At 34.5% G+C, this 24,162-nt stretch overlaps 3 protein-coding genes across 3 annotated transcripts; 1 reads left to right on the top strand and 2 right to left on the bottom strand.

The window, feature by feature from the left end:
• Positions 1-4,286: 4,286 nt before the first annotated feature.
• Positions 4,287-5,940, top strand: LOC131610400 (rhodanese-like domain-containing protein 9, chloroplastic). Its single transcript, XM_058882347.1, has 6 exons — positions 4,287-4,443; positions 4,568-4,830; positions 4,915-5,065; positions 5,342-5,427; positions 5,510-5,614; positions 5,691-5,940. The coding sequence occupies exons 1-6, from the start codon at positions 4,415-4,417 to the stop codon at positions 5,759-5,761; spliced, it is 705 nt and encodes a 234-aa protein (XP_058738330.1). The 5' UTR covers positions 4,287-4,414; the 3' UTR covers positions 5,762-5,940.
• A 1,565-nt stretch (positions 5,941-7,505) lies between these two features.
• LOC131610399 (uncharacterized) lies at positions 7,506-15,583 on the bottom strand. Its single transcript, XM_058882346.1, has 9 exons — positions 14,978-15,583; positions 14,659-14,799; positions 13,531-13,911; positions 11,962-12,066; positions 10,473-10,613; positions 8,979-9,182; positions 8,719-8,808; positions 8,512-8,623; positions 7,506-7,878 (listed from the first exon to the last, which is right to left on the bottom strand). The coding sequence occupies exons 1-9, from the start codon at positions 15,554-15,556 to the stop codon at positions 7,835-7,837; spliced, it is 1,797 nt and encodes a 598-aa protein (XP_058738329.1). The 5' UTR covers positions 15,557-15,583; the 3' UTR covers positions 7,506-7,834.
• A 1,899-nt stretch (positions 15,584-17,482) lies between these two features.
• LOC131612681 (probable pectinesterase 8) lies at positions 17,483-19,267 on the bottom strand. The gene is made up of 5 exons (XM_058884445.1): positions 18,894-19,267; positions 18,619-18,790; positions 18,323-18,529; positions 17,924-18,183; positions 17,483-17,841 (listed from the first exon to the last, which is right to left on the bottom strand). Exons 1-5 carry the CDS (start codon positions 19,256-19,258, stop codon positions 17,694-17,696), a joined length of 1,152 nt encoding a protein of 383 aa, XP_058740428.1. The 5' UTR covers positions 19,259-19,267; the 3' UTR covers positions 17,483-17,693.
• Between the last annotated feature and the right edge of the window lie 4,895 nt (positions 19,268-24,162).

Raw genomic sequence — 24,162 nt, 5'->3', positions numbered from 1 at the left:
AATTGAATACGAATAATAGAAACGGGGTTCCAAGGGGCGGAGCCTCTGGCGGGGTGCGGGGCAGCGCCCCGTCGGGGTCCAAGCCGGGGTCCAAGGGGCAGCGCCCCGAGCAAAATTTCCTTTTGAATAGTTGCACCCTTTCCCAACGGACATAACAATTCGTTTGAATAGTTGCACCCGTTTCCAACAGACATAACTGTTTTTCCGAAAAGGTGTGTCTGTTCGTTTCTATTATTGGTCTCCTATATAAGGAGTCTTTTGGTCTCGATTTGGGACACGAAATTACATACTTCCTCTCTACATTCTGATCTGCTCTCTATTGTCAGAAACAGATTGTTCTTCAAGAATTATCCCCGCAAAGATTTCGTGAACCCGACAAGAATAAGGTCGAAATACTTTGTTCGGAAAGTGAACAAACACGATTCTTGAAGATATCCAGGATTATCATACCATTTTTTCTAACAGTTTGTGTTGTCCGTTTTGGAGGAACGACATATTGCAAAATTGTGGGAGAAAGGAGAGTCGTCATCAAAATGCTGGGAAGAAGAATAGGCTACAAGGTTTTGGATCAAATATGGACAAGAAGAGGCATTCTAAACATCGTTGATCTTGGACATGATTATTACTTAGTCACTTTTACAAGTAAAGAGGGTCAGGCATTTGCGCTAATGGAAGGGTCGTGGTTAATATACGATCACTTCCTTACCGTTCGTAAATGGAGCCCCAATTTTCTTCCATCAAGTGATGCAGTGGAACAACTAGCAGTTTGGGTTAGGATCTATGTACTTCCAATCAAATATTATGATCAGCGTGTTCTCATGTTCATCGGAAACATGATAGAAAAATATGTCAATGTGGATAAGAATACAATATCAAGAAAGGAAAATATGTTAGATTATGCATCCTGATTGTTCTAACCAAATCGCTTCTTGGAATGTTTTCCATTAAGGTAGGCACTATAAAATGGAGTATGAAGGACTCCACATGTTATATCTTAGTTGTGGTAGATTTGGGCATTACGCAAAAGATTGCTCAAGAAAAAAGGATGAGGAAAGTGGGAATAGGGGAGAAAATACTTCAGGAACAAGCATGAATGGAGATCATAGGATCAAGAACCAGGAAACAAGGAAATGATCGTGGACCATTGTACAAAAAACAAAGAGAACAAGGAAATGCAAGCAGGAGGCGGATAGGAAGGTTTAAATTTGGAAATGAAACAGTGGTCTGGTGAATGTATAGACTAATAATATGGGCTCTAGGTTCATGACGCTAATTGAAGAAGGAAATAAGGAGGACAAAGAAAAGAATCTGCAATTCAACATGTAGGACAAAAGATGATGAGACATAAATAAATATTCATGTAGATAGCAACGTTTATGGAAAGAAAAACATGAGGACACAAAAAGAATCAATGGGAAAACATCATGTGGCAAAAGATATTGAGGTGACAAAAAGGAAGAAAAAAGAGAAAATTACTGCAAAAAGTTTGAATATAGCGTCACATGGCATTATCAAAGAAAAGGAAAAAAGGATTACATGTTACAAAACTATGCTAAATTTGGAGAAAATAATGGAGGATAAAGAAGTGGGCTCAACATTGAAGCTGGACAAGTGGCTGACAAAGTTTAATACAGTTGAGCGTTTCATTCTCAAAGGAATAATCTGGAACAATTGGGTCCAAAAGGGCTTAGAGCCCAAGGTTCAACTGGGATTGATCCTCATTATCCACACCCTAATTCTACACACATTGAATACATTTTAGAGCAATCTCCTATGCAAAAATCTCTGACGTTCAGTAAGGTGCATGGTAGAAGAGAGGAAGCGGATGAAGAAGAATCTAATTTGGAGATGGTGGCAGAAACACCAAGTTGTAGACAAGGGTCACCGAAGATTTGTAATAGTTTTATGGATTTTGAACAACATAAAATTATGTTCTGGAATTGTATAGGAGCGAGGAATAAAGCTTTCTTTCGTGTTTGTAATATCTACATAGAAGAGAAGAAGTATCACATTTTAGTCATCAAGGAAACCATATCGGATCTAGGTAAACTTAACAAATCTTTCGCTTGTTTGGGTTTTTCTATGTTTGCTTTTAGTGTTACAAGAGGTTTTGCGGGAGGTATTGCTAAGGGGTGTGTTCTAGATTGACCATATACTCAAGGACTAGGCCCCACCTTCAGAGATCCCACTACCGCCAAGGAAAGAACTTCCCAGATTTATCCGATCCAAACAGGTCTCATTTCTAGTCCACCCACCTCCAAGCGTAACACTTTGGATCCATCTCAAGCGAACGCTAAGGATTCTGAAATGTTCCTCTTGTTATTGAACCTTCAGTGATTTAGAAGTAGAAGATTCACCCCTCTAACATATCCAATGGTCTTCCGCATCTCATGTTGGTTTGTTAGCGAGTTAGTTATTCAACTCCTTTATATATGCGGATGGCACCATTTCAGGTAATAATTTCTGAACACAATTTGAATAAACTCTCTCACTCACTCATATACTAACTTAAGCATTGTAGTGCTAATCTTGGAGATACACCCCTTGCTCCATCACATCGAAAGCTCTCCATCACCGTAGCTTCTGTGACTACATCCATATTTGGTGCTGGTTCGGAACAGGATGGAAAACAAAAAAGGATTTATGGAAAGAAATTAAAGAATTAGTGAATACTACAGACAAAGTTTGGATGATAAGGGAAGATCTCAATGGTATTTTGAAGATAGAGGAAAAAATAAGGGGGGTGCCAGCCTTTAGTAGGAGATGTGACTTGTTTCAAGAGAGAGTGAATGCTTGCGTTATTATGGACATTGACTCAGCAAGGTACAAGTACACTTGGCGAGGACCAATTTTCCATTGGAGAATGTGAGTCTATGAAAAGCTAGATCGAGTTTTCAGCAATTAGATATAGAGAGTGCAATTCCCTGAAGCACATGTTAAGGTCCTTCCTAGACTTGACTACTCAAATCATCATCCTTCCCTGAATCCAGGCCATACCTTTTCGGGTGTTATCTTCTCAAGCTTTTTTGTAGGATATGTATTTAACAAATAGGCTACGTCAACTATATCAAGACTACCCTCTTAAGCAAAGATAGAAATGATCGAAGAGTAACCAAAATGTGCCCATGAAGCGCGAACATCTTCTTTTAACTCTTGACTCAATATGGATACGATTTTCTCCAAGTACGAGAAAAGGGAATATCAAAGGAAAGAAAATAACAACAAAACATGAGAGACACCTCAAAGAAATGAGAAATTGACTCTTCGAAAATCATGTGATAGCATGATAGACCCTGTCAACGCTTCAATTCACTTGCATGCAACACTAAAATGTTCCAGTTCCCAAGAGTCATTACGAGGGTATTTCTAAAAAGACTTTTTTAAGCAAATGGAATTAAAGGAGTGAATTCCCAAAAAGTGGTAACGTCTTCTCTTGACCTCCAGAGCGTCCGAAAAGAATAGTCGACGCACGAGGAAGATACAACAAACCCTTGCAATGCCATACAGAAACAAGGGCTTGTGGGGCAAATGTTTTAGACCGACTGTAATAGTCATCGGCCGACCACTCAGAAGGAGTTACAATTCTTCTAGAACGTCCGTAACTTAGGAGAATTATCCTACGGAGGAATATGGCAATCCAACTGCTCTCTGTATTACACGCCTAACAAATAGCGGGTTGTTATAACCTCTCCATTATATGAAAAGAAAGCTTGTCAGTTTCAGATATACAGTTTCAAATTCAATTTTCATTCACTTTTCTCTTTCACATACTGATTTGAGCATCAGAGTGCTAACCTTGTAGGTCAGCCTCTCTTTCACCGCACTAGAAGCTCTGACCCACCGTTGTTCATGACAAGCACCGATTCACCAATTAATTCTAATTTTGCAACGGAACCGTTTTTCTCTCTTTTATTTATAGGATAAAGCTAACATGTGCCCCAAAGGCACATGTTATGAAACTTAAATATAGTAAATTTGTATTGGAAAACGTAATCAACATATTAATTATAAATTTTTTATGAAAATAATGCACAATTTTTTAGAAAAAAATTCTACATTTAACTCTTAACATGTGCCCTTAGCATGACCCTTATTTATATATTTACAAAAGTATTTTTTTTTTCTTTCTTTTATTTATATTTTGTATAAAAAAATTATGTGAAACGTTCATATAGATTGCAAGGTGGGGTATCAAAAGATGCACTAACATAGAGCGGCAACACCGAACAATTTATCCATGAAGCGGTTATGTTATCTAAGAGCTAATATATCCCCTTCGTATTGCCACGTGGCATAAATCCATTGCTGATCTCAAATTTCATGGCCCACTAAATGAAACTCTTGGCTAAACTATGTGAAGTTTTGAAAGCCTAATTCATAGAAGAGATAAGAATGACAAATACACATTCTAACAATGGCAGGAACTGCTTTCTACACCTCCTGGTAACTCCTCTTCTCAACTTTTATTTTTCCATAACATATTCGTTTGATAGAATATTAACATTAAAATTTATGTTGTTAATGTTGTTTTGAATGTGATTGTGAGTGATTAAGGTTGTGTTTTCAGCAATTTAGGGAAATGTTGTTTGGTATTAAAAACTCACAATACAAGAACCCTAGCAGGGAAAAAACTAGCTCAATGTCAAATGAGAAGAAACTTTACAATAAAAGCAGAAGTGGAATTTGTAACAGCTGATAAAGCTAAGGAGCTTGTAGCAGTAAAGGGGTTTAATGTTCTTGATGTTAGGGACAAAACACAGTTTGAGAGAGCTCATCTTAAAACATGTTATCATGTCCCTCTTTTTGTTGAAAATACAGACAATGATCCTGGTATGAATTTTTCTACAATTTCAAGGACTATAAAACATTGTTTCTCTTGTTTTTTTAATACTTCATTGTGTTTATTTTCTTTAGGTACATTCTTGTTAAGGACTGTCCATAATAATTTTTCTGGGTTGTTCTTTGGGATACCATTCACTAGACCAAATCCTGATTTTGTAAAATCGGTGAAAAGTCAGATATCGCCTGAAAGTAAACTATTGGTTGTATGTCAGGAAGGGTTGAGGTTAGTTTATGATTTCTCACCCTATTAGATTGCTAATTACCCTATTTAGTTTGGTTATGCTTTATAATTTTTATAATGATCTTTAAGTATATCTATATATAAACACTTGTTGAACTTTAAGGTCTGCTATGAAATATGACCAAATATTTAGAGTTTGCACAAGAAGGGTAAAAGTCATAAGAATATGCATAACTTGAATTAGTATTGTACTTGCCTTGAGATTCATTATACCCTAATAGAAGAATTGTAGATTGAATTTTTTTTTTCTTTGTGAAGGTCTGCTGCAGCAGCAAATAAGTTAGAGGAAGCTGGTTACCAAAATATAGCATGCATATCATCTGGACTTCAAACTGTGAAACCAGGTTTAAATAATCGTTGATTTTATTCTATTCTTAATTTGATGTTATCTTTAAGAATAAGAATTAAAATGTATCCATTCTGCAGGGACATTTGAATCGGTTGGTTCGACCGAGTTGCAGAATGCTGGCAAAGCTGGCTTGGTGCAAATCCAAGGAAAAATTTCAGCTGTGTTGGGAACTGTTCTTATTTGTGAGTATTTCAATAACTTTTTGTAGCAATTTATTGATGCATGTATTGATCATTCTTTGTTTTATGAAATTTTCAGGTGCATATTTATTCATCACCTTCTTTCCTGATCAAGCAGAGAAGCTGATCCAACTGGTTCCTGGAGGCTAAGACTCAAAATTGTATTGATTAGTTTGGTTTCCCCTCACATAATGCATGTTGCATAATTTAGAAATGTGAGATTAGAACTGAGCAAGATAAAACATGTGATGTAAATGAGGTGATGGAAGGGATAATGATCAAAACTCGATTGTTTCACTGCGATAGTAATTTAATTTCCATTGAGCAAAGCAGATTTTCAAAAAATATATATTAATTAAAGCAATGTCTGGATTTATTTCCACTGTTTAAGATGTCAGTAACTACATAGTAGGTTGGTTGCTAGGACAATATGGTATGCCATGTCCCATGTTATTAATTTCCATTGAGCAAAGCAGATTTTCAAAAAAAAAAATTAATTAAAGTAATGTCTGGATTTATTTCCACTGTTTAAGATGTCAGTAATGTCTGGATGAATCTACTATAGTAGGACTAAAACTATGCCATGTCCCATGTTATTAAATTTGCGATCAAGTGTCAGGTTAAGTTTTTCTAATTAAAAATTTATGGATGACTAATGAGTTAGCTGCAACAAATAAACCAATTAAACAGATTTAGTGTTTAGGAAAACTTGTTAAAGTAACTTTTTCAAATAACAGTGGTCAAATTCAAAGAAAAAAAATAATAAACTATAAACTACTTGAATAAAGTTATAAGAAAAATTATAAACTACTTAAAAATAAATTATAAACACGGGATAATAACTGTTGTCATACAATATTTATTATTTATTAAGTCATAAGGCATCAGCTACTGCTTGCAAAAGAGTTTTAGTGCATGTTTGGTTTGGCTTTTGAAAAGGCCAAAAGCAATTCTAGAGGTGTAGAATCAATTCTGGGTGATTTTAAGATGTTTGGTTTGACAAAAGTATAATTGATTCTGTCTCCAGAATTGATTTTACTTGAAGCTAGAATTTGTAGCTTCTACCTCCAGAATTGATTCTGGATGATTTTTACACTGTAATTTATTATTCAACTCACTTTTACAAAAATGTATCCAAACATAAATCAATTCTGTTAAACTCAATTCTGCTAGAATCAATTCTACCAAACTCAATTCTACTAGAATCAATTCTGTCCACCGCCAATCCAAACACACCCTTAATATAGCAAGTCAATTTGCGGTCATATAGTATATGAGTAATGTTAAATAGTACGAAAGTTCAATTTCAAGAAATGCAAGAATGCTTAATTGGTGGGTCAATAATACAACTCCTATTTATACTGGATCATGGGGTGGTGGTATTATAACTGTTTTTTATGATAATTTATTTAGAGAAAATATAGGAAGAAAGAAAAATAAGAGAGAATATTCATCTATTTTGCTTACACATGAGCATTCTTCACTTTCTTGCCAATATATTTAGTAAGATTAAGCATTTTCCATAGTATATATATTGGGTTTGACTAGTGACTCACTCAAGCCAAACACAGAATTATCCGTCAATTACGTGAACAACTTATCACAAAAAGCTCAAACAAACATGATGTCGGTCCGATCTCACTATTACACAATTCTTACCACTATTTGCCTCAGTCTCCACCTCAACATAAAAACATAAAGGAAAGACGAGGACTTTAGTAATTAGAGAAGAAAAATACAGAAAAAATTGGCAATGAATTGTCCTAAAGCTATATATATCCCCAACCAATACTCACTTCTTGTGAGAAAAAAAACCATGTTAATGATCAGACACAGTGGATTTATACACGAAACAGAAATTCCGGAAAGGTTCAATTGAATGAAGAAACTCAAGTTGGAAGACATTTAATACTACACTACTAGATTTTGGCATGTGGAAATTTTCACAAAAGGCCGTTAATTTAGGCTAACAAAATATTACAATAAATTATTTTCACAACATAAAAAAAATATTACAATCAGATTAGCAACTGTATTTTCCATTCTGTGCACCGGTGATCTCAAGGCATAAATAGGTGGGCATTCTAATTTACGTCATCTGATCTCGGCTACCTAGGGAGCCAATAGAATTGGCAAGAGAAAATAAAGAGATTCAAAAAGGAAATCAGAAACATTGGTCCTGTACCATCTTTAACTGTGTGCCAAATGCGTCTCATTTAAAGATCAATCTCCTTGTAAATAGTAAAGCTGACGAATATTCCCAGAGGCTGCCACAACAGAAAACAAATTCTTAGCATCGTGAGTTAGCATTGAGAAAAAATATCAGTGTAAAATATAAAATATCTGAAATTTATGGTATTCTATGACTCAAACATGGAGAACATATGCTTGATTAAGGGAACATAGCAAGGTGACTCTATGATCAATCTGCACAGCTAGCTACTGGATAATGATGAAACAGAGACCATTAAATAAATAAATGATATCATAAAAGACGGAAAATAAAAAGGGTTGGTTGATTAAGACTTCAAAGAGATCATGAGTTATCTGAGACGTTAAACAATTCCATCCCACAGGTGAATGCAATATTAATAAATAAATAAATAAGAGATTACTGCATGGTACCCCTGTTGAATGAAACTCAACATAGAATTCAATAGTTGATCTCAGTCAGAGGCTTCATAAAACATTTACTAGAGAAACGGGTACCACGATACATTGTAGGAGACTCCACATAACAGGCACCAAAGAGAAACAGAAAGGTTGTTCCAGAACAAGTCCAAATTTCAAGGACATACAAAAAAAAAAGGCTAAAATGCGAAGATAGAGTATTCCTTATAGATGTGAAAGGAGTTAGAATTAAACACAGTTAAGAACGAGAGGAAAAAAAAAAGTGCTACCATATAGCCAGTCCTTGAAATACACATGAAGTGCTGATGACAGTTCCCGTTTACGACTTTCTTCTAAAGATGCATCTCGTAACAGTTGCCTTATCTCCCTTAAATTGTTTAACTGCAGAGAAACAATTTCATTCAAAATAAAGCATAAATCCAAAAAGTTTGGAAATCCAATTGCCAGTGTATTTATCAATTGAAACTGTAGCATACATTTCTTTCTTGAGATGCCATATATGCCTCGGGTAGTGTGAACGGATTGTCTTTCGTAGAGCCAATGGACTCTCCAAGCCAGTTTGGAATCTGCACAAAGATGAGGACAAAAGAAGAGAATGTGACTAATACAAAAGAAAGAAATATGGAACTCAACATTCTTCATGCCTATAGTGAATATACTAAAATTCATTAAATGTGCTATCTAAAAAAAGTCTTCACTTGCCCAATAAATCAGTATAAAAGAATGACATTCATACCACAAAATTAGTGAACTGGTCAGGATCCACCCTAGAAGCAGACTCAGCTTGAACATCAGAGACACCTGCTGGATGAGATAGTGAATCATGGGGATCAACCATGCCCAATGCTATAGGTTCATCCCAACGATTCACTGTGGGAAGAACTCCAACTTCATTCATATGTTCCTCCAACTGGGAGTAAAAGGTATTATAGGGAGCAACCTGTAAATTTTAAAAGGGGAAATTTTCTCCAGTGAATACATCTGAGAAGAGTAATGATTTACAGAAACATATACATATATTATTAGAAGCTAGTACTATAAACAAAACACTAGAAGCCCAGATACATATCGTATGTCTACGAGTACAATCCACAAACAAGATCAGAGTACAGCAACATACAACAACCACCTAGCCTTATCCCACTAAGTGGGATCGGCTACATGCGTCAAAACGACAGCATAATGTTCTATCAAATATCATACTTCGGCCCAGCTCATTAATCTCAAAATTTTAGTTTATAGTTTTCTAGATCTTCCTCTATCTCTAGTGGTTTGACTAGCCTCCATTTGATCTTCTCTCCTTACTACCAAAATCCACATCTTTTTTCTACATGCCCAAATCACCGAAGTCTAGTTTCCATCATCTATTCTATTTTAAGTGTCATCCCAACTCTCTCATGTTGTTATTTCATTTCCAATTGTATTTTGTCTAGTACAATGACATATCCAACGCAACACCCTCATCTCTGTTATGTTTCATTTATTTTCGTGTTGGCTCTTTACATGCCAGCACCCTAACAACCTATCTCGTACAACTGTACTACAACATTGTTGGTTTTACAGCTGTCCTATATAGTTTTCCCTTCAGTTTAAGCGGGTACTTTCGTATTGCATAAAGCAGCTAAGCTTCTCTTCCATTTCAACTATCCAGCTTGAATTCGATGGTGTACATCTCCCTCTCCCACTATTTCTCAGTCGTTTTGTACTAAGGACCCAAGATACTTAAACCCCGTAACTTCGTACTATGGACACTGACTTGCAATTCAATTATTTATTTCATGCGTTAATGTCATGTGATATGATTGTACTAGTGATTTCACAAAATACTTGCCCAACATTTTTTGCCGTAACTAAGAAATTAGTAGTAAAAGAAGATCACATCCAAATGATGAAGATATTACGGTATTGTAATCATTGAACTTGTGACATCTGACACATACTCGGCATAATGTCAACAGTGACGCGAAAAAGGTTAAATTTCTGAAACAGTCAAAACGCTATAAATTATAATCTCTATAACCAAGAAAGTTGCAATATTAAACACTTCCGCAGTGCTAAGTTATATCAAATAGGCCATATGTCGCAAATAATCATGTCATATTTTAATTATGATCATCATATGATATGAGCCCTAACATAGTAACATAATTCAGAAACTGCATGGTTACAATTTCATAACTGGCTAGAAACTTCATACATATATCAAGCAGCGGTAAATAAAGAAGCTAACCTGCAACTTATGGTTATCACCGACAATAAGGGGTTGCTGGTTCACTCCCAAAAAGAAAACACATTCACGGCAGTTAGCAATACAAATTCGTTTTGCTGCAACAATCACATGAACTCGTTCACAGTGTTCTACTCTCACAGCCTGTCAAAGAAAAAGTGGAGTCAACTTCTTTCGTTCCATATAAGCAGTACCGACTATTCTGACAGCTGTGGTAGGCATAAGATCAGTAAAATGGCTCCTAGTTACCAAATCTTACCCAACATAGCGAACACCATATGCATAATAAACACAATGGTCTTTAATATGATGAGTAAGTAATACCATATCTTTTTAAATAGAATGTTAAGTAATTTCATATCATTTATAAACTGTCTGCACATAAGCTCACTGACATCAGCCAGATATTGGCATAGTCAGTCAGTTTGAGTGACATTTTACAGATTCACATAAAGGGAAAACATTACAGATTCAAGAAAAGGGAAATACAGCAAGGGGAAAAAAGGCCACAGCAGGAACTTTGAGGGTCCTACTTCTTCCCACCCCGAAAGTGAAACCGACCTTCTCTCTTTCACTTGAAGCTCACTGAACAATTATCATATCTAATTCAAGCACTTGTAAAGAACTAAGGAATTGAATTAAAATAGGGAGAATTTGTCTGAACATCACATTAAAACTGTCTTCGTCCGTTTTGTAGCATTTATGGTTTATTTTGTTAGTGGTAGTTAATATATTACTAGTAATGTTAATTAATTGTGTCAATTATGCTTTATTATTGGGTTTATGTTCAGTATAAATAGAAAAAGGGCCAGAAAGAATAGGATTATTAGGAAGTTATTGAGAGGTTATTAGGAGAGACCCAACTTTTGAACCTTTGGGAAGGGAGAGATCCAAGACTCTCGAATTGTTGGGAGGAACCAAACTGGTCCCTGTCTTTGGTTTGTGTGTAATTTGTGTCAGTTTTCTAGAAGTTGTAATTGAGAATTGTAACCCTCTTCCAGAGTAGTTGTTAAATTAATATACAGAAAATTGTCCCACAATTTCCCTGGCTTGGACCAGTTCTATCAGAATCAAAATAATAGTAGTGTATTGTCAAAATTGAACAAGACAAAGGATTGGAATTTCCCCAAGAGTTTCCCCCTCACTCGCAATATCAAACGTACAGAATGCCTCTCTCCATTAATACTTATTCTGCTTATACAAATTATTCCCCCTAGCTCCCAACTGTTCCTATATTCTAACAGCATCATGTTCCCTGTATATTATTTTACATATTCTAACAGCATCATCTTCCCTGTATATTATTTTACCCTTAAATATAACAATTGAATTTTATTTTACTCATTCTAAATTCTGATATTAATAATTTTGCATTTTATTTTACCCTTAAATATAATAATAATATACAAATTCCATATTGTTGTCTGTATATGTACGTATAGACTCATTATGTTGCTTTTGAAAACAAGACACAGTTACTGCTAGCTGTTACCTTTCCAACTGCTCCAATAACTATTGTCGCATCTGAACATCCATAGATGGTGGCGTATCTCAAAGGAGCTAAGATGTAAATGGCAGATTCATGGCAATTTAGAACCTGCAGTGACCAAATACCATTTTTATTAGCAAATCTATATTGACAATAAATCCAAGAAAATGCATAAAATACGGTGCAAATTGTGCTTAGATACTCAAACAAAACTTCAAATATTATCTAGCTTGTGGCATCTCTTTTCAAGGAACTAAAGCTGTTAGTAGGGATGCTCATTAACTATTTTATCATGAATAAACAAACTACCACAATACAGACTGATGGGTTATAGAGGCCTATCTTGTGTAGAGTCGTAGTGATGCTACGGCGGAGTGGAATGGCCATTAAATATGCAGTGGCTATCAGAAATATGCAGTGGCTGTCGCAAATCACTGAGAAACAGCATTTAGGCCATTAAATAGTTACAGTCTGTAATGCTCTTTTTTACCCTCTGATACATCTTATTTCAAAAAATTTAAGGGATGTCTTGTTATTTCCCAATTTAAGACTAAGTTGCTCAACATCTCTTCCCACTCAGTCATGAAAAAAAATAGAGAAAAATAAGTGACGCTTTGTTTTGCTCTGCATTTCTCCGACTGTGAAGTCCAAAATTCGCACGGTGACTTTTGCTTTTGGCAACGGCAGAGGCCTTTTCTAGCGACAGTGGCTGTGTTGGCATCGGTGACTGTCACATTCAGGTTCTATACCCTTTCTCTCCTTTGTTTCTAGGTTCTCAACCCTGTTTTTCAACATTTGTGAATCTACTACAAAGTGCGAAGACTAACCAGCACCCTACATAATAGACACTCTGTCTTCTAGAGAGTCTATTTTCTTTTAAATCACTTCTTGTTCATGAATACCTTTTAAACTTGTATAAGTAGTTAAGTTATATTGATTTTCATTTCGAATGTTGGTGACAGAATACAGACGTTAATTGTAGGTTTCTTCTGCAAATCCACTTGGGTCTACTGTAGGTTTCTTCTGCAAATCCCATGAACCAACCAGAACACAGTGCAAAAGTCTTTAATGCATAATGACAACTAGATCTGTGCAGGATACAACAACAACCAAGTCTTATCACACTAAGTGGGGTCAGCTATATGGATCAAATTCTGCCATAATGTTCTATCCAATGTCATGTTTTTATGCAGGATACCAGAGAAATTTATGTTCCATACAGACTGGTCATACATTGGGCGGTCTGAATAATTTTTGCATCATGGACCTAAATCAACATGTAACTTGTTCGGAAATAAAGCATGCAAACTCTAACAAATTCAAACTTCAAAAGTCTCAAAAGAAAACTGCATTTGACAATATCCAAAAGCAAGCATCCAAACTTAATAGCTACTCATTTACAATTACAAGCAGATGCCTACATGTAATATAACAGCATCTACTAGTGGCCTTAAAGAAAAATAATATCAAGAGTAAAGAGCCCACTTCGTATCTGTTGCTTCCGCGATATATTGATAATGTAAAATTTTAGCAATAATCTACTAGAAAAACAGACAAATATAAGAAACATACCTTAACAGAGGACCCTTTAATGTCAGATGCATGCTTTGCATATGATGATTTAGAAATCCCTTCGATGAAACTTGCTCCCCTAGCACTTGTTGAGACCTTAACTGAGGCAGTAGATGCATCAGTCATAGCAACATCCGGATCAGAGGCACTAGCTGGACCATTTTCTTTTGAAGAAGTCCGTTCAGCAATACGTTCCAAAGCAGAAGCTATATTTTGCAGAAGCCAATCATGAACTTGGGAAGCGGGAGCGGGAACAGCAGGCATGTTAGGATCCGAGTTTGCGAAAAAAGGAGAAGATTGACTCAATGAATTCCCTTCAAGTCCTTTATCACCATAATGAAATAGAAAACCAAGGTGCTCAAATCTTTCCATGGTTAAAACCTATCAAATAAGCAAAACAATAGTAAGAGTGTAAGACTAAGAACTAAAACAAAAACATATAAATGTTTCAAGACTGAAACAATAAATATATTGCTGAAACAATATTCAAGAAAAAACAGCACAAAACCTTTCTAAAGGTTCCAAATATTTTTCGTTTCTCAGACAAATTACATGATATTATGCTAGGGAGCAGGACTCACTAACTAAGAGAGGAGAAAAGTCATAATTCCGGAATACAAAGATGAAATCATACAGGAAATGGGACACAAAACGATACCCATCTAGTCCATAATTTATAGCAACTGATGCCTTCATAGTTCAATGTATTCACAAAGCATCAAGTTTGGACATAATAACTTGCAATAAGCACAAAATAGGGAAATATGCCCAATCCCCAATTCATATTAGTAAGCAATAAAATCTGAATGAGGTCATTGCACAAGAGCTAAAGCTTTAGAAAAACTAGTTGTACTTGTACACAAAAAAAACACGACAATGATAAACAAACTAATTTGCATGACATTCAAATTTCAATATCTCTTCCTGGCATGCATGGAATATCACCAAAACAGAATATAAATTGCAAAAATGGACCCCAAAGATTAAAAATATATAATGCACTTACTAGGTTACAATTTTTATTTACTTATATTGCTAATTGATTAGTATTGATAATATGAAAAACATAAAGCAATGCAGCCAAAATCAGTAACTCATGGGAAGCACGCAGTAAACAAACAAACAAACCAGAGATTCTTCACTTTCCCCCTCCACAGGCTCTGCTAGTAGAGACACAATATTAGCCAAATGCTTTTGCAGATAAGACAGCTGATGCGCTTCTTCATCACCTTGCGATGGCGTAAACCGCTTACTGTTGCTCCGCACAAGCTGCAATTACAAACCATTCAAAACCAACATCAACACTTTCACAACATCAAATCAACAGAAATCACTCCAAACAAATTGTGAGCATCTCAATCCAATTACACGAATTAAGCAATGCATTATTCATAACATCACATGAAAGTGTATTGCGAGGATCGAAGAAACAAAACGGTGAATTCACCTGAAGCGGCGTGAGAGCGGACAAGTATCCATCAAAAGCGGAAGTGGAAGGCCAAACATCCGCTACAGCGGCGGAATCCTTATGCGTCCGCGGGAGGAGCCTCTTGTAGGATTGAATGTATAGAAACAAAACGAGATCATGAACATCGACGCTATCAGATTCAGATTCGGCAGGGAGAATCGAAACGAGAGTCTCAACAACAAGCCTAGCTAGTTCGACGGAGATCTGCAACGACTCAGAAATCGCAGCCGAGTCAACTCGGTTATTGTTAGAGGATAATTCTAGAAGCTTCTGTTTCAACGAGATTAGGGTTTGTGTGGGGTCGGAAAAGATGAGCCGCGGGATAGGCAATAGACCGTGTTCGAACGGCACGCGTCGGGGATGAATCACCGTGGGAGGTGTGGGACCCAATGGAGGAGTGCATGAATCGGTTGGCGGTTCCGTCATGGCTAAAAAGGAGAAGGAAACATGTGAAAATGAGAGAAGGAGAGTGTTGCAGATCTTTGGAATCGAAAAAACTAGTATTGGTGGGAGAAGAGAAAGAGAGAGGATGACGGGGTGTGTTCCGGTGGGGTTCATCGCATGGGGACTATGGGGACGTGGCGATTTCTCATTCGTTGTTTTTGAATAGTCAATGATTTTGTCTTAGTGGTATTAAAGAGAAGAGATCGATCATCTGATTTTAGATGCATTCGTATGTTAGTGTTTCTCCTACTATCCACAAATGTTTCTTTTGACCCTTTTACTTCATTCCAATTTTGCAAATTTTCAAAATTAATTCTAAAGGTTTAGAATTCATTTTGATGTTTTAATTCATTAATTGCCCCGGATAAAATTATTGTATTCCTATAAATGATTTTAATTTTGAGAATATTTCAATTTATCTCATAATATTTTTGGATATAATTTTTTTTTATTTAAAGTTGAATTGTTGTGTAGATGTATCTACGAAATTATTTAGGGTCCGTTTGATATGCAGGATAAGAAACAAGATATGATATATGTATCATATCCTATCTCAATCCACTCTTTTGCTGACAGAACAGGATATGATAAGTTAATCTTGAAACTTATAATATCATGTCTCAATAGTTCAAATTGTTATGTGAAGATGAGTTGGGTTAGAATTCGACAAGATAGAATAAGAAAATGATTTACTAATTTACCTCTATAAAATATAATTTAAAATAAAAAGTTGAATATGAAAAAATAAAAATAAAAATTAATTTGATATTAAATTAAAAATACTAATAAATAATTTTTTTAAAATATGTATGATTGTCATAAAGATAATTTTTTAACTTAATAAAATATAAAAAATTAGAATTTTTAAAAATAAAATAATTATTAAAATTTTAAAAATATAAATACTAATTTTATTTTTTATCAAATTAAATATATGTTCTTGCAAGGGTAATTTTGTCATATATATATATATATATATATATATATATTATTCAATATCCTGTGTGAATCAAACACATGATAGGGTAAGTCTTATCTTATCTGTATCATATCTTATCTTTATCCTGCTTGATATCCTATCATGTCTCTATCATATCTTGTGTATCAAACGGACCCTTAATCAACATTAAAAAAAAATCTGTAAATGCATCTAGAGAACAATTCAACATTAAATAAAAAAAATATGTTTTCGGAGATATACCTCCGAAAATAAAAGGATATTTTTGAAAATGCACATGGTGCGTGAGAACTTCAAGAAATGAGATGAGAGATTTTTTTAAAAAAAATTAATTAGAAATTAAAGAAAATCATTTTTTATAAATTTAATTTTGTATTTAAATTTATTATTTAATTTACTTTCTTTTACAAATACTTTCAAATATAAGTTATTTTATTTTCAAGAGTGATATTCAGACTTTGCTATCGACTGAACGGAGAACTTGCAGACTTTATCGTCATCTTAACTATTTCAATAGTAATTATAAAGTTAAACATGGAAACAACATCCACCTTTGTCATAGTTATAATTGTCAAACCAAAAATGTCATGAAATCTCTAACTACTTCGGGTCACACTAAGGAATATGCAATGTGAAAACTACGAACATGTTATGAACATTTATAATCTGTTCGAAACTTAAAGAGAGACATCACAACGTAGTTATTCTAGAACCGTTCCAAAGATTTCTCCCATCGACGTGTCATCGTGCCCAAATAAGGCATCAAAGTAATTTTTATAATTTAAATTCAAAGCAATTTACTTTCTGTCAATCATTCAATTCAAAACTTTTCTGTTACATTCCTTATTCACAAATTTATTTTGCAAGCCATTTCGAATTCATTTAATTTTTTTTAATTTAATTTTTTTTAATTCAAATTTTTTACATTCAAGTTATTTAAATTTAGTCATATTTTCAATTCAAATTATTTTTATATGAGAACAAGTGAACCTTAAATATTTTTCAGGCAATTTCAATCATAAATCTCAAATTCACAATTTAGAGATATATATTTTGTGAATCTATTTATTAATTTGTTTGAACTCCCACAATAATACTCAATAAACATTTGTTTGTATTTGATATTTGATTGACTTTTCTTAGAATAAAAATATACACAAACAATACTCAATTTAAAATTATGGTTCTCTTTCTCCTCTAACTAATAATGTATACAACTTTTACACATTAGAAGAATGGAAATGTAAAAAGAAGTTAGCAATGATCAAGGAATAATTATCTTCTTAGTTTTATTCAAGTTTCCAACCATAGATCACCATCAATAAAACTTGTATTAAGGAATGGAAAAGCTTGTGAATCATTCAGTCTCTGTACATAAGGGGCCCTGGTATTCAAAATAGCTCCTGGCCCAGAGCAATTGTACTCTCCATAAAATATAGTCCTGCATTATATCTTCCCATTATTACAAAACTAATGTTTTTCAATGAATATATTTATATCTTATTATTATAGTCTGTACTTACTGGTCTCTTGTAGGGTCATTGAAGTCATTCCAACCTTCCGGAGCAATGATATCAGACATAACTGTCAATGCAAAAATGACACGAGAATATGGTCTCCATGCCCTACCTAACCATATTCTACCATTTCCTCCTATTGTACTGTTCACAAATACATATCCTGTGTTTTCATCTCCTGAAACTCTACCATGAGCAGTAACTGCACCGTTTATGTTCTTTTGTCCTGGAGGTACTGGATTTGCTATCGAAACTAGTTGACAATTCTGTACATATACCAAATATAGCATCATTTTCATTAGTGTCAAAGACCAGACGCAATACAGACACAGAGACAGTCTTTTTTCAGAGGTGTCAATGCTGTAGAGATAATAGTGGCATAATATATAGGACGGATGTGTATACCTCATAGAGTGACCTTGCATTGCCAAAGATGAAATCAATGGATCCTTGTATATAGCAGTCTTTGAAGTAATGACGACCCTTATCGTCGTGAAGGGTGTCTTGAGCTCCAAAGAATCCGCAGCCTCTGAATTCAGCTTGATCTCCTGATATCCTCATGGCTACTGCTTGTGCTCCATCAGCCCCAGGAGCTGGAATTGGTGCTAAATTCTTTTTGGATCAAACAAAATTATTGTTAGTGTAATATTGTAACGTGGTTTTTATCTAAAAATGACAAACAGAAAACTATTGATGATCACCATGAAGCTTATGTTCTTAGCAATGAAGTTAGATGCAAAAACTTGTACAGAACCACTGTAAAATGTGCCATTAGCAGATTTTGCTGTATCATTCCATGCAATTGCAGTTGAAGTGTAGCTTTGTCCTTGAAATGTAATGTTTGGTTTTGTTTTCGGAACCATGACTTTCTCACTGACAAATACAAAAAATGTCATGAATATGATTGATGATGATGCAGATAAAATATTAATGAAACAAACCAAAACAAAACATATATATACTAGAAAAAGCTTACTAGTAGAAGCCACTGTTTATCCATATTATAGTTCTTTTGAAGCTGAAATCAGGAACAGCATTAACAGCTTGTTGTACAGTTGTGAAATTACAACACCCTTTTCGATCGACGCAAAGATAAGAAGTCGTATTGGTGTTTAGAGGTGGAATTCCTGGCGGAAAATCATCACAAATGGAATCATTATTCTCAGTGTCAGGGTGTTTTCTGTGTGGCCTATGATGATGATGATGGCCTCTTCCAAAGTAAATAGATGATGGTGACAAAGTTGTGAAGAACTGTGAATTTGGATTGATGAGATACAAAGATGCAAAAATTGCAGCAATAGGAACCAAAAGAGAAAAGCAGCTATTGCTTTTGAGACTCATTTTGTGATATTAGAATGCAAAAGGGAAGAGTGAAATATTGAGATATTAGAATAAGAATATATATGTGTATATGTTAAAGTTGGAGTTGAAGGGAAAGGTTTAATGACATGTCTTGCAAACTACTATTTCTATTCTTAGGGAAATTTATGACCTTCACCAAACTTGAAAGTTTGCAAGAGATTTGATAGTATTCTTTATCAAGTTAACAAGGTTAATGCTTTCTCCATCAATTTGCATTGAGTTTAGAGAGAGATGAGTGAAGTTCTGTTAATTGTATACAAAATATATCAATGGTTGTTTAACAATAGTTAAGCTTTGTTAAGAATGGTAAGGCTCGCGTGATGAAACTCTTCACTTTCATATAGATTTTATTCTTAAGCAAGAATCAGATTCATTTGTTTAAGATGTCAGAATCTCTTGGAAAATCTTTTATTCTCTTATAACTAGTTTCTTTGGTTTTTAGTTTTTTATTTTTAAAATTAATTGTCTCCATATACCTGATAAATTTTAACACACTTAATTTACTCTAATATATGATCCTTAAGATGGATCTTATAAGTCATTCTACATATCAAATTTTAATATTTACGTCTAAGTGTCTAAATATGATTTCGAAAATTAAAATGTTAATTCTATCCCACGTTTGAGATTTAATGAAATAATTTTTATTAATTTTTTTCGTTTTGTATTTAAGGGGCTCGTTTGTTTTGGTTTTTTTTTAAAATGATTTTTATAGTGTTGCCAAATTTTGTGAAAAAATTTTTTACAAAGAAACTTTTTATAAAAGCTTCAAATGAAAAATTTGTTTGAATAGTTATTCTTAAAATGTGATTTTAGGTATTTCATCTATTTATGGAAAAAAAATTAGATATCAAAATTTCAAAAAATCACTTAATTTTGAAGCTATTTCAAATAGATTTTCATAAAAATCATTTTTGAAATACAACTTTTTGAAAAAATTATGATTTTGACTAAGTTTTGGTCTTCAATTATGTATATTTATGTTATAGGATGTCAAATTAAGTGTTTCATTTTAGAAAAAATGAATATAAAAAAAAATGTAATATTTTGAAAAACGGTTTTAGAAAATCTATTTTCAAAAATACAAAGAAAAAATCCATTTTTTTAAAGCTGAAACAAACTGGCCCTAAATTGAAACATTTATAAAACTAAACAGCAAAATTTGCATCACCGTTTTTAGTTTTAACTTCATTTGTTTTTAAGTACTTTTTTTTTCATATTTATATAAATTTTAATAAAGATTTTGAAAAATCGTGAAAAAATCCAATTCAAATCAAAAATCATCATAATCCGACAAGAAAAATAAAATGGAAAACTTTTTTTTGGACTCAAAATGATGAAGAAAGCTTTCCCTGTGACACTAGCACTGTAGACTACTCCTTCTCCGATCTCCAATGGATTCCTTTCTATTTCCTGCTTTCGTTACCTACACACTCTGCTCCTTTATCTTCTCCCATTGTTCTTGTTACTTTACCTAAAGCTCCACCCACGCTACGGTGAAATCCTTCGCGGATGTTGTTAGCAATGTTTGCAATACACCTTCAGTTATCTTTCAACTCCTTGTGTCAAAGGGGATCGTCTGGCTATTGCGATTCCTGAAGATGAATACAAGTTGAGAGTGGAAGCCTGCAAACATAACCTCCATGGAAGGATAGTTTGGACTAAAGGTACGACTCATCTTATTGTGGTTGCCTTTAGTGCAAAGTTGGTTGAGCTTTGAAAAACAAAAGGAAAATGGGGCATTACTTCTTTAGGAAAAGGGTTTCTTTGAGTTTTTCTTTTCTTATCTAGAAGATGTCCATATTGTTAGATTTGTCAATGCCGGAATCTTGGTTCGGGGTTCCAGAAAATTTTTCCCTGGACCAGAGATTTTGTGCCTTCAACCTTGAAACAAACCTCTGCTCAGGTTCGGATAAGGATCCATGGTTTGTCTCAAGACTATTGGCGACCTAAAATCATCTTCGCCATTGCTAGCAGCATTGGCATACCTATATGCATAGATTCTGCTACAAATAAGTCACCCTTTGAAAGGGCTTTTGGCTGCTACGTGCGTGTTCTGGTTGACTTGGATTTGGTTACGGATCTCAGCTACAACATCCTGGTTGAAAGGATTGGATTTGCTTCTTTTTTTTGTGAATATAGAATATGAAAAAATTCTAGACTTTTGTCAATTTTGCTCCTATATTGGACATTTTGTTGATAATTGTAGAAGGAAAGAAAACATGATTGGTAAAAAGGTTAATGATAGTAAGAAACCTTTGGCTCATAAGACCAATTTAGATCATGTTGAAAATCCTAGTACAGTTGAGATTTGGAAGGAGATAACTAAACCTCAACAGGTTGGAGACACAAGTGGAGTTATAAAATGTACAAACATTCAAAAGGAGCCTGACATATAGGTATTTGACATTGATGAAAGCTATGAAACTAATTTTGTGGATGCCACTCAAGTTGAAGAATTGGTAGAAGAGACTCAAGAACACGTGCAGAACTTCTTACAATGTTCTTGGAACAATTTAGCTGAAAGGGAGAACAACCAACAAATTATTTAGGATTCTAACCAAGATTTTCATCTCGTAGCTCAAGGAAGAGATTAAAAAAGAAAAAAGGCTTCGATTCAAACTATACCTAGTTTTAGTATGCATCTTTTGGAATATTCTAGGGCTTGCTAATTCCCCTTCCAAATTATCTCTTAAGAGAATCATTAAGAAATACAAAACTGACTTTGTTTTAATTGCTCAGCCTTGGATGTTATACACAACTTACCTTCTAATTGGTTCTCCAATCTTAATTTGAAAATGTTTTCTATGAATCATAGAGATAACCTTATGCCTAGTCTTTGTTGCATTTGTAAGAAAGATCTGGATCATGAGCTTGTTGATATTGATGATCAACAAGTATCTTTTGTGATGAAAGATAATAACATCAAATATGGCATCTCAGCCATTTATGCTTCTACCAACTATATTCACAAAAGGGAGCGTTGGAGTAATTTGCAACCAAGGGGCATAGCTTTGCTTTGGTGTTTCATTGGAGACTTTAATGCTATTTTGGGAACTAAGAAATATAGAGTCTAATCTCAACCATCTAGAATTCCTAGGGAAGATTTCTTCAACTGGACCAATCTTAATCATTTGATTCACCTGCCTACTAAGTGTCATAAATTTACTTGGTCTAATGGTAGAGAAGGCAAAAGTCATACAAAAAATGTCTGGACAGATCCATTGTCAATTAAACTTGGATTGATTTATGCTCTTCCTTAGCTTGCACCACCATTGTTAAGACCTGTTATGACCATTTTCCAATCTTGTTCAATTTTGACTATAAGGTGGTTAAGCACTATTATCAATTCAAGTTTTTGAAATGTGAGCTTTGCACAAGGATTGTAAGAATACCATTGCTAAGACTTAGGAAACTCCTGTGGTAGGTTGCCCTATGTACATTCTAGACAGAAAACTCAACTTGCTAAAGAATAATCTAAAAGAATGGAACAAGTCTTCTTTTGGTAATATGCAGGAGAGAGTTAACACTGCAAAGGAATATTTGAATGATATTCAAAGTAGGTCTTCCTGTGATGGTCACGGTGAGGTTCTTCAAGCCTAGGAGAAAATAGCTCAGTAGGAGCTTTCCTTTGCATTAAGCCTTGAAGAATCTTTTGGGAAGGAAAAAGCTAGAGTTAATAGGGCTAATAATGGTGATAGGAGCAACATATTCTTTCACATGTATGTTAAGATCAAAGCCGCTTCTAAACCGCTTTCTGTTACTCATCACAATTAATAATGAGGTCTGAAAATTCTGGTATACAGACTCGGATGTCAGTCCCGATGTCAAGACATATGATCTGTTATTAATGCAACACAAGCAGAATAGAAGGATCCCCCATTATTTAATTACTCTTTAGAAAAGAGTCAATGAAACCTGGGATCACACACGTTCAGCATACATAACCAGATTATAATTTTTACATGGTTATGTATAGGAACATCTAACACTTCTGAACCTGATGTTATAACCAAAGTCATAACATTCATAACTGAACAAACAATTAAACAATGCAGAAACATAAACAACACAAAGAATTGTTCACCCAGTTCGGTTCAAATAACCTACTCTAGGGGCAACCAAGCCAGGAAGGAAATCCACTATCAGTAGTCTTAATTTGAAGCTAAACTCCCCCGTTTACAACTTCTCACTTAAACCCTACCCAATGCAATCTCTACCTAGGTTCTCCCTAGATATGGAATATCTCCATTCCACTCCCAATCATAGCAATGATGTCTAGCAGTCAACAACTCAGCCACTGCATCGACAGCCTAATTTCCAACACTTTAAACACAAATAAACACAACGTTAACTTGAAATTGCTTACAAGCTTTCTCCAAGAACAAAAACTTCACTCATTGCTTCACAGCTTCTGAGTGATTAAACTAAACCTCTCACCTACAGGCTTTGAGGCACAAATCAGTGACCATCCCACACACCGGGTGGTTCACATACACGGCTAACCCTAGAGACTACATCTTCCTAGCTTTGGTTATCAGCACACAAATTAGGTTACAAAGGTTTCTATTTATAACCTGATCCCAGTTGGACTTGGGCTTACAAATCGCAACACTTTTGGTGTTACAAATATGCAGAAAATATTATGCTACAAATAAGGTCTTTCAATCATGAGTTTCCTAAATTAGAAACTGCTGAATCTTCAATCTTCTAATTTGATTCTTCAATATTCTGACTTGATTCTTTGACCTTTAAATATGCGCCACATAGGATTACATAATATTCACATAGAATATTTTGTATCTGTTAAGTACAAACTGAATCTTCCTTCCAATTCTGCAGGCGCGATGTCATGAGTTGATGTCATGACATTCCATCTAACA

Source organism: Vicia villosa, linkage group LG6 (genome assembly GCF_029867415.1).
Source record: "Vicia villosa cultivar HV-30 ecotype Madison, WI linkage group LG6, Vvil1.0, whole genome shotgun sequence".
Lineage (NCBI taxonomy): Eukaryota > Viridiplantae > Streptophyta > Magnoliopsida > Fabales > Fabaceae > Vicia > Vicia villosa.
The sequence above is the reverse complement of the archived record's forward strand: the minus strand, read 5'-3'. Positions and strand labels throughout refer to the sequence as shown.